At 39.1% G+C, this 12,345-nt stretch overlaps 1 protein-coding gene and 1 pseudogene across 1 annotated transcript in view; both read left to right on the top strand.

Moving 5' to 3' along the window:
- Nucleotides 1–11,762, top strand: part of LOC137980246 (doublesex and mab-3 related transcription factor 3, truncated-like) — a 41,900-nt gene extending 30,138 nt beyond the window's left edge. The window contains exon 2 of the mRNA XM_068827645.1: nucleotides 10,034–11,762. Coding sequence (XP_068683746.1) covers nucleotides 10,034–10,854 — 821 coding nt within the window. The 3' untranslated portion in view covers nucleotides 10,855–11,762. The remainder of the gene's footprint in view (nucleotides 1–10,033) is intronic.
- On the top strand, nucleotides 4,278–5,532 carry LOC137980247 (uncharacterized; annotated as a pseudogene).
- Nucleotides 11,763–12,345: the final 583 nt, after the last annotated feature.

Here is a 12,345-nt window from a genome sequence, read left to right on the forward strand (position 1 = left end):
CGATTTGAAGTTAGACAGATCGACTTCTATTGTTTCGAACAGTCTACCTGGTATACCAGTGTTAGACAAAATCAGCATTGCATTAATTCCAGCTTTATCAGTAGTCACAGCCGATTCAAATGATAGAGTCAGTTCATGGATCGATCCTGTGAATAATATCGATTTTTCACAACAAACCAATTCAAAAAAGCCTCTTCTTCTGAGGGATTCAACAAAAAAACTGTTTTTTGTACGTTTTGATGGTAGTGATGACTATTTGGAAAAAAATTCGTTTGATGTTTCTGAAATAGCAGGTAAATCTGGTAACAAATGTACAGTAATACTGGTTGTCAAAACAAAAGCGATAACTAATCAATCACAGTTTCAATGGGGGCGTGGAGCCATCAGATTCGGTGTGCATTTACCATGGGGAGACGGCACAGTCTATATCGATTTTGGTTCCTCGTCAAATGGCAGACTTAACATTCCTTCTTTGACGAGTCTCTCTGGTAATATCGAAGTTTGGACAATTCGTATTAATGGGACAAATCTAGAACTCTTTAGAGGCGTTACATCAATCAGTGCGATTAAAACAGAAACAATTTCTGCCACTCTGACAGGTTCAGCTCAAGAAATGTTTATTGGATGTCAGGTTCATACTGATGGCACTGCTGTGAATTTCTGTGAAATGGATTTATATGCTTTTGCCGTTTGGGCTAAATCTCTGTCTGATGATGAATTGAAAAATATGTTCAGGTTCATTCAAAATCATTTTGATTTGTGATGTGGTCATTTTAAAATATATAACGTAACATATATATGTACATCAATTTATTGCTTGAATATGTGACATACAATTTTGAAAAAACAAAGGAAAAGCATCCAAACATTGACGATAAAATATTAAAATCAGCACTTGTTTATCAATACCTGCACTGTTTCTATTTTAAAAGAGACATGTCTATGAATGAGATTCTTGAACTCAATGATGGTGAAATTGGTCTTCTTGGACCAGGTAGTGGCTGTCTAACATGGTTACTTGAAAAGATCTTCGGTTGGATTGATATATTAAATTCACATAGTGTATTACATGATGCTTCCGGGAGGTTTTATGACCACCATCAGCTCGGTAGAGGTTACACTTATGCTATTTCAGAAAAATACACAACTAAACTGATTAAAAGATCACCTTTTTGTGGTCAAGTCAGTGGTATACTGTATTGTCTATGCAAACGATTAACAATCTGAACTATATATATGGAAGATCGAAAAAAGAGAATATTCAGCTGGAACCATATTTCAGACAAACTCCCAGAAGATCAGGTCGACGAACTAAAGAGCTATTATAAGGCATACCATAGAAAGTGTTGGGCTTACAAGCAAGCTGTGAAACGTTACAAAAAATTAAAACTGTTGGGAAATACTGTTTCTGTCATAACTGGTACTGGTGGAATTATTAGTGCTGTTGTAACTGGTGGTATAGCCCTAGTAGCAATAAGCACTTGTGCTTTGTTAATCAAGTCTTACATGGATTTCCAATCACTGGATCTTAAAATACAAAATTGCACATACGCATACCAAAGTTATCAGCATCTTTTGAATTCAATAAAAGACATGTTGCGAAGTGGTGAATTTAATCCATCATTTCACACAGAATTAAAAAATGTAGATGATTTTGTGACTGATGTTTGTCCTAGTGTTGATAAGTTCTACGCTAAATACAATGACAAATTCATTCCTTAACTATCACATTTATTTTATCGAATGATAATGCTAGGATGTCTTGCCAATATCGTTTATAACTTTCAAGTGTCTTTTTAGACTTTGATGTCTTGACCTTTTCAAAAGGAAGATCCAGCATTTTAAATATTTGTTTTAAAATGAAATTTATGTTAATCATACGCTTTCTATCAATGTTAACATCTTTCTCAACTTCCCCGATAGCCGCAAAAATTCGAATTATTTTATCCATATTTTTTACAGAAATCTGGAAACCATTTTTAATGGCAATGTTATTCATTATGTTTTCTATATGATATTTTCTTTGGTAAACACTTTTACGATGAAATCTATGCTTATTTGAGTGAAAATCAATAAATTCTATTAAAGGTGTATAACCTTGTACTGTTCCGCATTTTTTGCAAACTATGATATTATCTTTCACTATCTCTGGCTGATCGCAACATTGATCTGTTTTTTTCGTATGTTTACCTATTTCTTTATTGCAAAATGGACAAATTACTTCTTCCATATTGATTAACTCTTCATGTATTTCTTTACAACTCATTATACTATTATATGAGATATTATTTTATGTTTTTTAAGAAGGGTCAAAAAATTGCAATTTTACCCCTATAATTGGCAGTGCATTTTGTAGCCGTAAGATTTTGCATTTGTGCTTTTGTAGCCCTTGGTTCGCAATTTGTGCTTTTGTAGCCCTTGGAATATGGGTGTGGGAAACCTCCATCACAGACCATGTAGTTTCATGAACAATTTGTTTATAGCATGGGCTAAAGGCCCTTGATAATTACCCTCGGTGGGTTTTTTGTGGCCAGGTACACATGAAGTATTGATGTTCATGAGCAATGCGTTTTAAGCATGGGCCGGAGGCCCTTGATAATCACCCTTCCGAGGAAGTTGTCGGAGAGTGCTGATATAAGCGATCTACTTCTATTGCATCATTAAATTATGCTTGTTTTTAGGTCTTTCAGGTTTTCTTCGCTTTTCGGTTTTCCCTTATTAGGGCTAAGAATGTCAGGTTTTCATGATCAGCTTATTTCCATTTTCATTGAAATGTGGCACCTGCTAAGAAAAGGCAGTCAGTTGTAAGTTTTTTTATTCCGACGTGGGTATATTTTTAGGCCTTCTTCTGCCTCTGGCAGTCGTTTGAGTTTGTTTTCACTTTCAACGAAGAAATGATATATGAAATGGATCATATATAAACTGCGGATTAGCCTATGAGCTATTCCATTTACAGCGACTCTTTCAAGAAGTCTTTCCATGGTATTGTTCCTGATATTGCTTAATTTAATACTCACTCAGCTGGTGGAGCCCCTAATCCTGGAGTCCCTGACAGAAAACTCCTACGACACGACCGTTGGGCCTCAGTGAGTGCCATTAATACCTATGTCAAAGACTCTTTAGAGAGTTTATTACAGGTCTCAAATTCACTTTTGCCTTTACTCAAGCCCTTTCTTTTACTTCTACGGAGAGCTTGGCTGGCCAACGCGCCCATATATCACCTACCTTGAGGGTCCGGTTGAGTAGTTGAGGCAAAATATGTAATTTGTGATAATCCTGATTAGCATAAATTGATATTTTGCCATCACGTAGCATAGGCCTGTTTGTGAGCGGCAGGCACTTGCAGTGCCACGTGATCGTGGTTTGTATTTTTGTCCCAAAAGAGAAAAATGGTTTTCTGCAAACAGCTAGATAATTTGTAGGTAATATCCTATTCGTCCTTCAACCCGGCACCACTTAACAAGCAATTCTTTTGAAAATTAGAGTTCCTTTATTCAAAATAGACACATCTTTTGAAAAATTCACAAGGTAAAGTGTGGAACGTAATTTTTGCATGAAATCCTTGGGTTTTTTTTCTCTTAAAACTGTAAAACAAATAGGTATTTTTCATTCAAAGATCGAAGCTTACATTAATCTTATACTGATTTTACGTTTTACAAGCGATTCACGTTAGGTTTTCGCCAGCAACACGTTTACGCACACTCCAAACGAATTAATCAGTTTCACTTTGCGTTGGGAAAAAATCAGGATGTCTAAAACAAGTTAGATCCAAGTAACTTTCGGGACTTCTTTGTCTTTCAAGACCAGTCACTTGAAACATCTAGAATCTTTCTTCAAAGGAAAGTAGATTTCGTAGTGCTGTTGTTCAACTGTAACTTTCATTTGGTCAGTTCGGCCAGGGTTTTTGGGTATACGGTATACAGGGGCTTTTTAAATCGGGTATACGGTATATTACAGGCAAAAATTAACGATAAAAACCGACGTTTCGGTGTCTTCATGACGCCATTGTCAAGGAGAAATAAAAATTACATAGTTTGCGGCGAGGTGTAACATGAAATTAGCATACAGTGTTTGAAGCTAATTATATAAATACTTTTGCGCGAATTGAATCGCTTTGCACGTTCAGAGTGGGTTTTAGGTCTCTGATGAAAAGCATTTCATTCACCAAACAATCGAACTTATTTCTACACTTTTTCAGAATGCTAAATCGCCTCAGTAGGTCTTTTGGGACTTCGCCGTGCTGTTCGTGATAGTGTTTATATACTGAAGATGCCTTTTGTTCACAAACGTGCCTTTGGATGAAACAATAGAGATCCTGGTCAACAGAGCCTTTACAAACAATTGGTTCAATACAACGCACAATCTTGCCCTTACCAGAACGGATCTTGTCGATCTCCTAAGCGTAGCCACTAAAGGCCAACTGTTTCAGTTTGACGGAGCTCTTTACGAACAGACAGATGGCGTTGCTATGGGGTCCCCTCTCGGGCCCTTATTAGCTAACGTTTTCATGTCATCCATCGAAGATACCCTCCAGCGGCAAGGAAAACTACCATCCTTTTACCGTCGATATGTTGATGACACGCTCACTGTAATGTCTGATTTAGCAACAGCAACTACTTTCCTGCATACCCTCAACAGCGCCCACACTTCGGTCAAATTCACCATGGAGGTGGAAAAGAACGGCAAGCTTCCTTTCCTTGGCACCGAATTACTCAACCATGCACCTCGGATTGAAACCAAGGTTTATGTGAAACCCACAAACACGGGGCTACTATTACACTATCAAAGCCACGTAGACAATCGCTACAAACGGAGCTTACTGACAACCATGCTTGATCGCGCACACCGATTATCTTCCTCCTGGACCTTTTTCTCTGAAGAGTGAGATCGCCTAAAGAAAGTTTTCGCACACCTTAAATACCCGGAACGCTTGGTAAATTCCACCATTAACACCTTCTTACATTCTAGAATCGTTGATAAGCAGCCCTCACAGACGCCCAAACAACCAAGAGCCATTGTTCGTGTAGTCATACCGTTTAAAGACCAGGAATCAGCAAATTATGTTAAGAAAGAGCTCAAGAATCTCAGCATAAAGGTGCAGACAACTGTCCAGCCAGTATTCGTTAGCCGAAAAATTGGCCAAGATCTTAAAGTACGCGAAACTAAGCCACAGATCGTCAACCAACAACGCGTCGTTTATCGTTTTCAATGTGACCTGTGTGATGCAGGTTATGTGGGCTATACGCGTGGACACTTACACACACGTGTGGATGGACATAAACAAAAGGCATCTTCAGTATATAAACACTATCACGAACAGCACGGCGAAGTCCCAAAAGACCTACTGAGGCGATTTAGCATTCTGAAAAAGTGTAGAAATAAGTTCGATTGTTTGGTGAATGAAATGCTTTTCATCAGAGACCTAAAACCCACTCTGAACGTGCAAAGCGATTCAATTCGCGCAAAAGTATTTATATAATTAGCTTCAAACACTGTATGCTAATTTCATGTTACACCTCGCCGCAAACTATGTAATTTTTATTTCTCCTTGACAATGGCGTCATGAAGACACCGAAACGTCGGTTTTTATCGTTAATTTTTGCCTGTCTTTGCATTACCAAATCTTTATTGATACGGTATATTGCAGCTTAAATACGGGCATTCGGTATATCACTTTCTTTGAATTTCAGGTGTACAGTATAAAATGCTTCCATTAAATCCGGGGTATATTTGGATGAATTTTGGGTATTTTTGGGTATTTTGGCGAATTTTTTTAAAAAAAGATGTTTATTAAAATTAATGAATACATTTCTTTTCACTGTCGAGACCCAATCTATCGAAAATTTAAGGCTTGCTATTTTTAAAGGTGGCTAGTTGCCTGTTTTTATTCTTTAGAGTAACATTGCCTGCTTGTTTGCTTCCTCAGTCGGTGGTATAAACAAACTCTGCCTCCTCTTTTAAAAGAGCGTTCGTCTTGGCAGGATTTTCTCAAAATTCATTGTTTATTGCCTATTGCTGCGTAATTGAACCACTGGAGTACGCAAATATATACAGCTGTTTCGAGAAAGTTGTCCAAAAGAAGCATGAAAGCGTACGCGACAACGCCGAAAGGGATTATGGTAAACTGTCAGTTTGAGTCAACGAAAACATGACGGAAATGTTATCGAAAACGTCACCTAGAAATACATGCTCATGCCATGTTACTGACATTCAGATATGAGTGAGTTTCAAAATTCAGTCAAATGACCCATGAATTAGTAGCAAACGGTTAGGATTCACAAAGAGAGCAAGATTCTGAAGACCTTAACCTTGCTTATTTTATGTCATGTTTTGCAAAGAAAGTTTAAGGGTTTGTTCGATTGACCGTATTTCGGAATAGGAATACATGGAATATAAGTTAGAAATCCTTCGTTTGTACGTAGATTCACAATAAAATTGTCAAACATCTGCTAAAAGGCTATTTAAAACATATTTTTATTATCCTTACTGCGTCGAAACGCGCCAAACATATCGTTTTCATCATCACTCCACGTACTCTTATTCCGGAATAGGGTCAATCGAACGCGCCCTAAGAGAAATGTACCAAACATCGTGGCGCACGTGCAGAGTCATCGTTTTTGCTAATTACCCCTTTTGTTTTTGGACGTGTTTTGGGATCGTGATAGCGGGAGAGAGCCTCAACATATTTAAGTCTTCGCGTACTGCCACTTCATCAACGCTATATCCTACGAACTCTTTCATCCAAATCGTTCGCCATAGTAGGTCTTCACTGTCCGGTCGCGGCATCTTCGATTCTGGGCGTTCACAACATATTGAATACTGTCCCATACTACCTTTCGGCATTGTCGCGAACGCTCTTTCGCTTCTTTTGCACAACTTTTCTCGAAACAGCTGTATCTATGGCAAAATGAGGGCCTTCGCACACCGGGTGCAATACTGGTAGTTAATAGTTCTAAAAATCTTGCTTAATTTAAACAACAGTAGATTATTGTTAAAGGCAAACTGTGGTCGACAAACTTGTCCACCGTTTCTTCTAGAAAATACACTTTTAGACGCCAAAATTAGGGCCTAATTTTTGAAGATGTAAACAATACAATGATTGCCATAAGTTTTCTACTCCAAAGTGGATTTAAGAATTTGTCTCTCTAGTTGCCTCGATAGTGAATGCAAGTAGTCTGTGGCCTTAAGTTACAGCTGTTTTAAAAATGGGTTACAACACGAGAAAAAAAGCATACATTAGCTGCAATTACGAAGAAAGTAAATGATATCAAACTGTACTCTGTGTTCTGAGACGTCTTTGTCAATTTATCGAAACGTCAGTGGCACCCTGCGAGCAGAGCCTCCTTTTGTCTTTTTCTTTACTGAGGAGGAGAAAAGGAGGCTTTGCCCGAATCGCGTGAACTCTTTGAAGCCGCTGCAGCCCAAACTTCTGGACTAATCAATCTTGTTTTCTCTCGTCAAACCGGTTTTTCCAGTGCGAGCGTCCGTTTAGTGACAAAACTGATGGTTATAATTGAGCCTGCTGTACCATAAAAAACCAAGATGGCGGCGAGATCTGGCATATTAGGCTTGGGTTCGAGACTGTATCCTGGCAACATGCAGCGCATATTCAACGAGATGCTTCTGTGAAGCATATACTGGGTTGCCTGTGGTACGTGCTACAGAAAATCAGAAGGCACTGAATTGTGTGGTATTGAAATACAGCATTCCAGTCTCTGAAGAATAACAAATAAAAGAGAAGGGAGAAACATTGGCTTCTGGGCTGACATGTTGATAATTTTCAAGTTCCCTCACAACTTCTTTTCACCACAAGTGTGCCCTCTGAGCATCTGACAGCTTTGTAATAATAAACTTTACTGAAGTCAAGCCCTGTTTCGCGGGGTTAGTGTTAGGATGGGAGACCAAAACAATAAACCCTCACAAAAAACAGAAACATCTGACCGAAAATACTATTAACGCTAACAAATGCGAACTCAGCAAGGTACAGATTTTGTTAGCTTGCTTTATGCAAAACAAATATTGATGAAAAAGCAAATAACTATTGATTCATAGTTTTCAGAAAGAGCAGAAGGAAGTTTCCCCGACGGTCGATCGAGAATAAAATATTTACGACATCAAAAGAACATTAATTTTGAACCGTGAATATAGAATATAAAAAGTTACGATCAGCGACAAACATTTTGGGAGATTTTTGCTACGTTCAAGTAAATTGCAAAATCGAAAGTGACATGGCCGGAATTCAGCGGGCGCCGTGATTAAGTTACCGCGGCATGTTTACTCGTCAAACAGTGAAGCATCTGTGTCAAATGATGGCAAGATACCGGGTTTTTGTAAGTTTCTTTTTCTGTCAAGTGTTATAAAGTTTGACAATGAAATGAGCGAAGTCAAAACAAAGATCACAATCGCCCAACTCTTGTTTATGCAAAGTCAAAATTTACTCTCCAAGACGCGTACGACGTTGTTTATCACCAGGTAATTCCATCATTTTGGAAATAGCAGCTACTTTATTATTCATCTGCGTCACAAGTTTTCACTGATTTTGGGGCTCATTTCGTTGAAACTCAAGCACGCTTCCAACAGGCCTGTGAACCCTTCCTGCTTACAGAGCAATACTAAAAAACTTCTCCCACATCACATTCCAACCTTAAGCTCGAAAATTCAATACACAACATGATATTATAATTCACAAACTTTAAGGCAGAAAATACCACAGAATCTTTTTCCAGCGAAAAATTTATTGAAACAAACAACATATTTGCTCTTAGAGGCGAAAACCTCTTCCTATTTCATTGCGTGCGTGAAGACAAGAAACTCAATCGTGTCAAATTACCATGTACTTCAGGTAAATACAACTCACTTTGATTTCGTCTCGACGGGCGATAGATTGTTGTCGAAGTCCATTACTCGTCGCTTTTGAGATTCCTGCCTAGTTTATCCAACTGACTTTCCATTATTGAGCTCCATATAAGGGTATATTTTGTTTAAGGATCCACTAAAACGCCATTCGCGTTACATGACTTTCGACGCCATTGCAGGCTAAGTTAATGATTCTACTGTGTCCACCAGAGAAATCTACGCAGTTCCACTACCCTCTCGATCCTAAGAAAATACGCGCAGAAGGCTCTATGCACAAAGACACCACTTACCAGGGGAGTGACAGGCAAGACTTTTACCGACACGGAAAAAAAAATTTAAAAAAAAAGAAAAAAAAGAAAACAAACAAACTAAACGCAGACCTCGACTGGGTTTGCCATAGGCAACCCAGTAATAAAGATCTTACTCGATTCATGCAGAGTCTTTCTCGAGAACGCCAAAGGCGAGCAAGCAAGAGAAAGGCTCTGCTAGCAGGGTGCGTCAGTGGCTTTAACGCAAAGAAAACTAGAATTTTTACTTTGCATCTTATTAAAATGGAAACAGGTCATTTAATTCGCAGTGCGGTTCAATGCACGCCAGTCACGGAACTAAAATATCTTCTCACTAGATCGGGTTCAGGGGCACGAAGCCTGCCGGCGATTTCACTCGGTTTAAGGTAATACTTGTTTGTGAATTCTCAAAGAGCAGACGGTTTATCTATATATAGAGTTGGGGAGGCCCTATTTTTGTCTAGTTTATCGGCATTATCTTGCCTAAGCTGACTTAAATTGCACAGATTTAGAAACGATAAGTTGAATGTTGAAGTCACTAAATTGAATGTGTCAATAGACGTTATTTAATGATCGTGTCAACATCCTCATAAGCCCATAGACCGACTGTTCTCGCCTCGTAGTTTTGTCAAATTCTTCAAAACCTGTTCTTTCAAGCAAGTTCTTTCAAGCGGAGGACCTGCTAAGTTGGTGAAAGCTGGCTAGTTTCTTAACACATCGAAACAAAAACACAATGGTTTCACCTTAAAACGTTGATATATTCAAGGATATATTGTGCCAACTGTCATTTCTATGGACTATAATCAAGAGCTGTTGTAATTCTGTAAATTTCTAAGCCGCTCTTTTTTTTTCTTTTTTCTGGAGACTAAGGACTTTTGTTGTACTTGCAGAATTCGCCATGGACAGCAACAGCGAAGCCCTGCCTACGAGATGGAAGCGTGAACGAGAGGATGACGAGGAAGAACGAAGGGTGGGAATGTCACCCGACACGAAACGACAGAGAACGGACAGAATGACGCTGTCTAACGGAGATGGCACAGTTATGTCGACATCGGATCAGGGCCGTTTTATGAACCTTTTAACACGGCTCTTTCCCGAGCAAAAAGGGAACGTTTTGGAGCTAATACTCAAGGGCTGCGGAGGTGATGTAATCCAAACGATTGAGACCGTTTTACCGTGTCACGAGGAAGCGCTTGCTAAGGAACAAATGTTGGCAAGTGTACAGCATGGTCTATTTTCAGGGCCCCCTCCACCTTCTAGCTACTCGGCTTTCACACCTCTCTCGCCAACAATTCCTCACGGTATTCCATTGAGCGCGGACGATTTTCACGCGATTTCCAATTGTGCAAGTGCTCAATCTCCCGGAAGTATTTATTACCCTGGACCTGGTCCCGTACCGTCCGTTCGTAACCCGCTAAAGGAACCCGCGAAGCGACCGACGCCAGATGTTCCCACTTCTTTGATAACGTCGATAACAGAGCACATCCCGACCCCGATGTCAACAATCCCTGGCTTGGCAAAGTTACCCCACCTCGAGGACATGAGGTACAGTCACAGTATGCGGTCAGCGACCGCCGCCCTCATAACCATGAGCTCCACTGGCAAAGTTCTCCCAGGGGATCGGATGTTACTGCGAAATGAGCGCGACAGAAGCCCGCCCTCGCTTTCACCTCAAGGCTCACCTAAAAGCGAGGCAAATGAAAAACACTGAAATAAACTAAGAATTGTTTTTCTCTCCTTTAGTCAAGGTACGCCAATTACGAAACTGAGCTATTTTGATATTATTACCAAGCATTACGTACACCACAATGGCAAGTACATAAGCAATATGAATAGTACAAACGGATATATACATTTCGAATTCGTTATTTTATACCCCTTAAAGGCTTAAACTATCTTGCATATAATCAGAATTCGTAGAGTTTTTTGCAACCGAGCAAAAGAATGCTGAAGAACCTTTATTGTGTAATTTTCTGAGATCGTGTTTGAACCTTTTAAAACAAAATAGGTTTCGAGCGTTAGCCCTTTGTCAGAGCGAATCCAAGGGCTAGCGTTCAAAACGTCAGCTTTTAAAATCCCTGTACGGTGGATAAAACCAAATTTTTTGGTGTTTCTAAAACGAAGACCCAAAAACGAAGACCTGAGACCTAAGACCCACTGATCTAAAACGAAGATCTTATGATCTAAAACGAAGATCTTATGATCTAAAACGAAGACCCAGTGATCTAAAACGGAGACCCTTTGATCTAAAACGAAGATCTTATGATCTAAAACGAAGATCTTATGATCTAAAACGAAGACCCACTGATCTCAAACGAAGACCCACCGATCTAAAACGAAGCCACCTCAAAAATGTCAGAACGATGCCAAACAGCTTATGGCTGGTCAGACGACATTGTGTGTTATGGAACTGTAGGAGCGGTGGAACAGTGGAGAAGCTGGATGTGGGCTCTGAGTGAGTGTGCTCGAAACTCCTCGCAAAAAAATTATATAATGTCTCCTCAAGGTAAAGTTTAATTACTTTTTGACTATTTTTTCCAGCGCCGACAAAGCGTTGGACCAGAACTGACCTCGTCAGTGTACAAAGTGGAGCTGGAACCTTGAATGTCAGGATTTTAAGTGAAAGACGTAAAAAAACTACCACTCGGTTAAGCTGAGAATGCAGTCGTTTGCGTCAGAAGTCCATCATGACAAAAGTGATATTCAAAAAACATGATAAGAATGAAGCCACAACTGAATAATTAAAATGCTGTATATATCAAACATCAAATATCAGAAATATCTGGTGCAAGATAGTGACACCAGGAACAATATAAACGTATTAACATTTTTGTTGTTCAACTTCACTCAGTGGGAATAAAAAAGTAGGAAAAGCGCGTACAGCCGCCGATTTAACCAGGTTACTCCGATGAAACGCTTTGCAAAAAAAACAACAAAACAAAACAAAACAAAGCATGGAGGATATTGTTGCTTGAAAACTGCGTCGCAAGGATTTAAATTTTTGTCTTCAAATATATGTCCATAAACGCTACGTTGAAGCATATTTTGTAACATTTTAAACCTATATTCTCATGATCGTTTTATTGTATGCAAAGTATTTTAATGCACGATGCTTAAGAACTTAGATAGGAAATTGAAACGTGGAAACCAAATTAAGTGTCGCAAACAACCTCGTCCTTCTCAGTTAATTTAAATAACTCAG

The sequence above is a fragment of the Montipora foliosa genome, chromosome 12 (genome assembly GCF_036669935.1).
Source record: "Montipora foliosa isolate CH-2021 chromosome 12, ASM3666993v2, whole genome shotgun sequence".
Lineage (NCBI taxonomy): Eukaryota > Metazoa > Cnidaria > Anthozoa > Scleractinia > Acroporidae > Montipora > Montipora foliosa.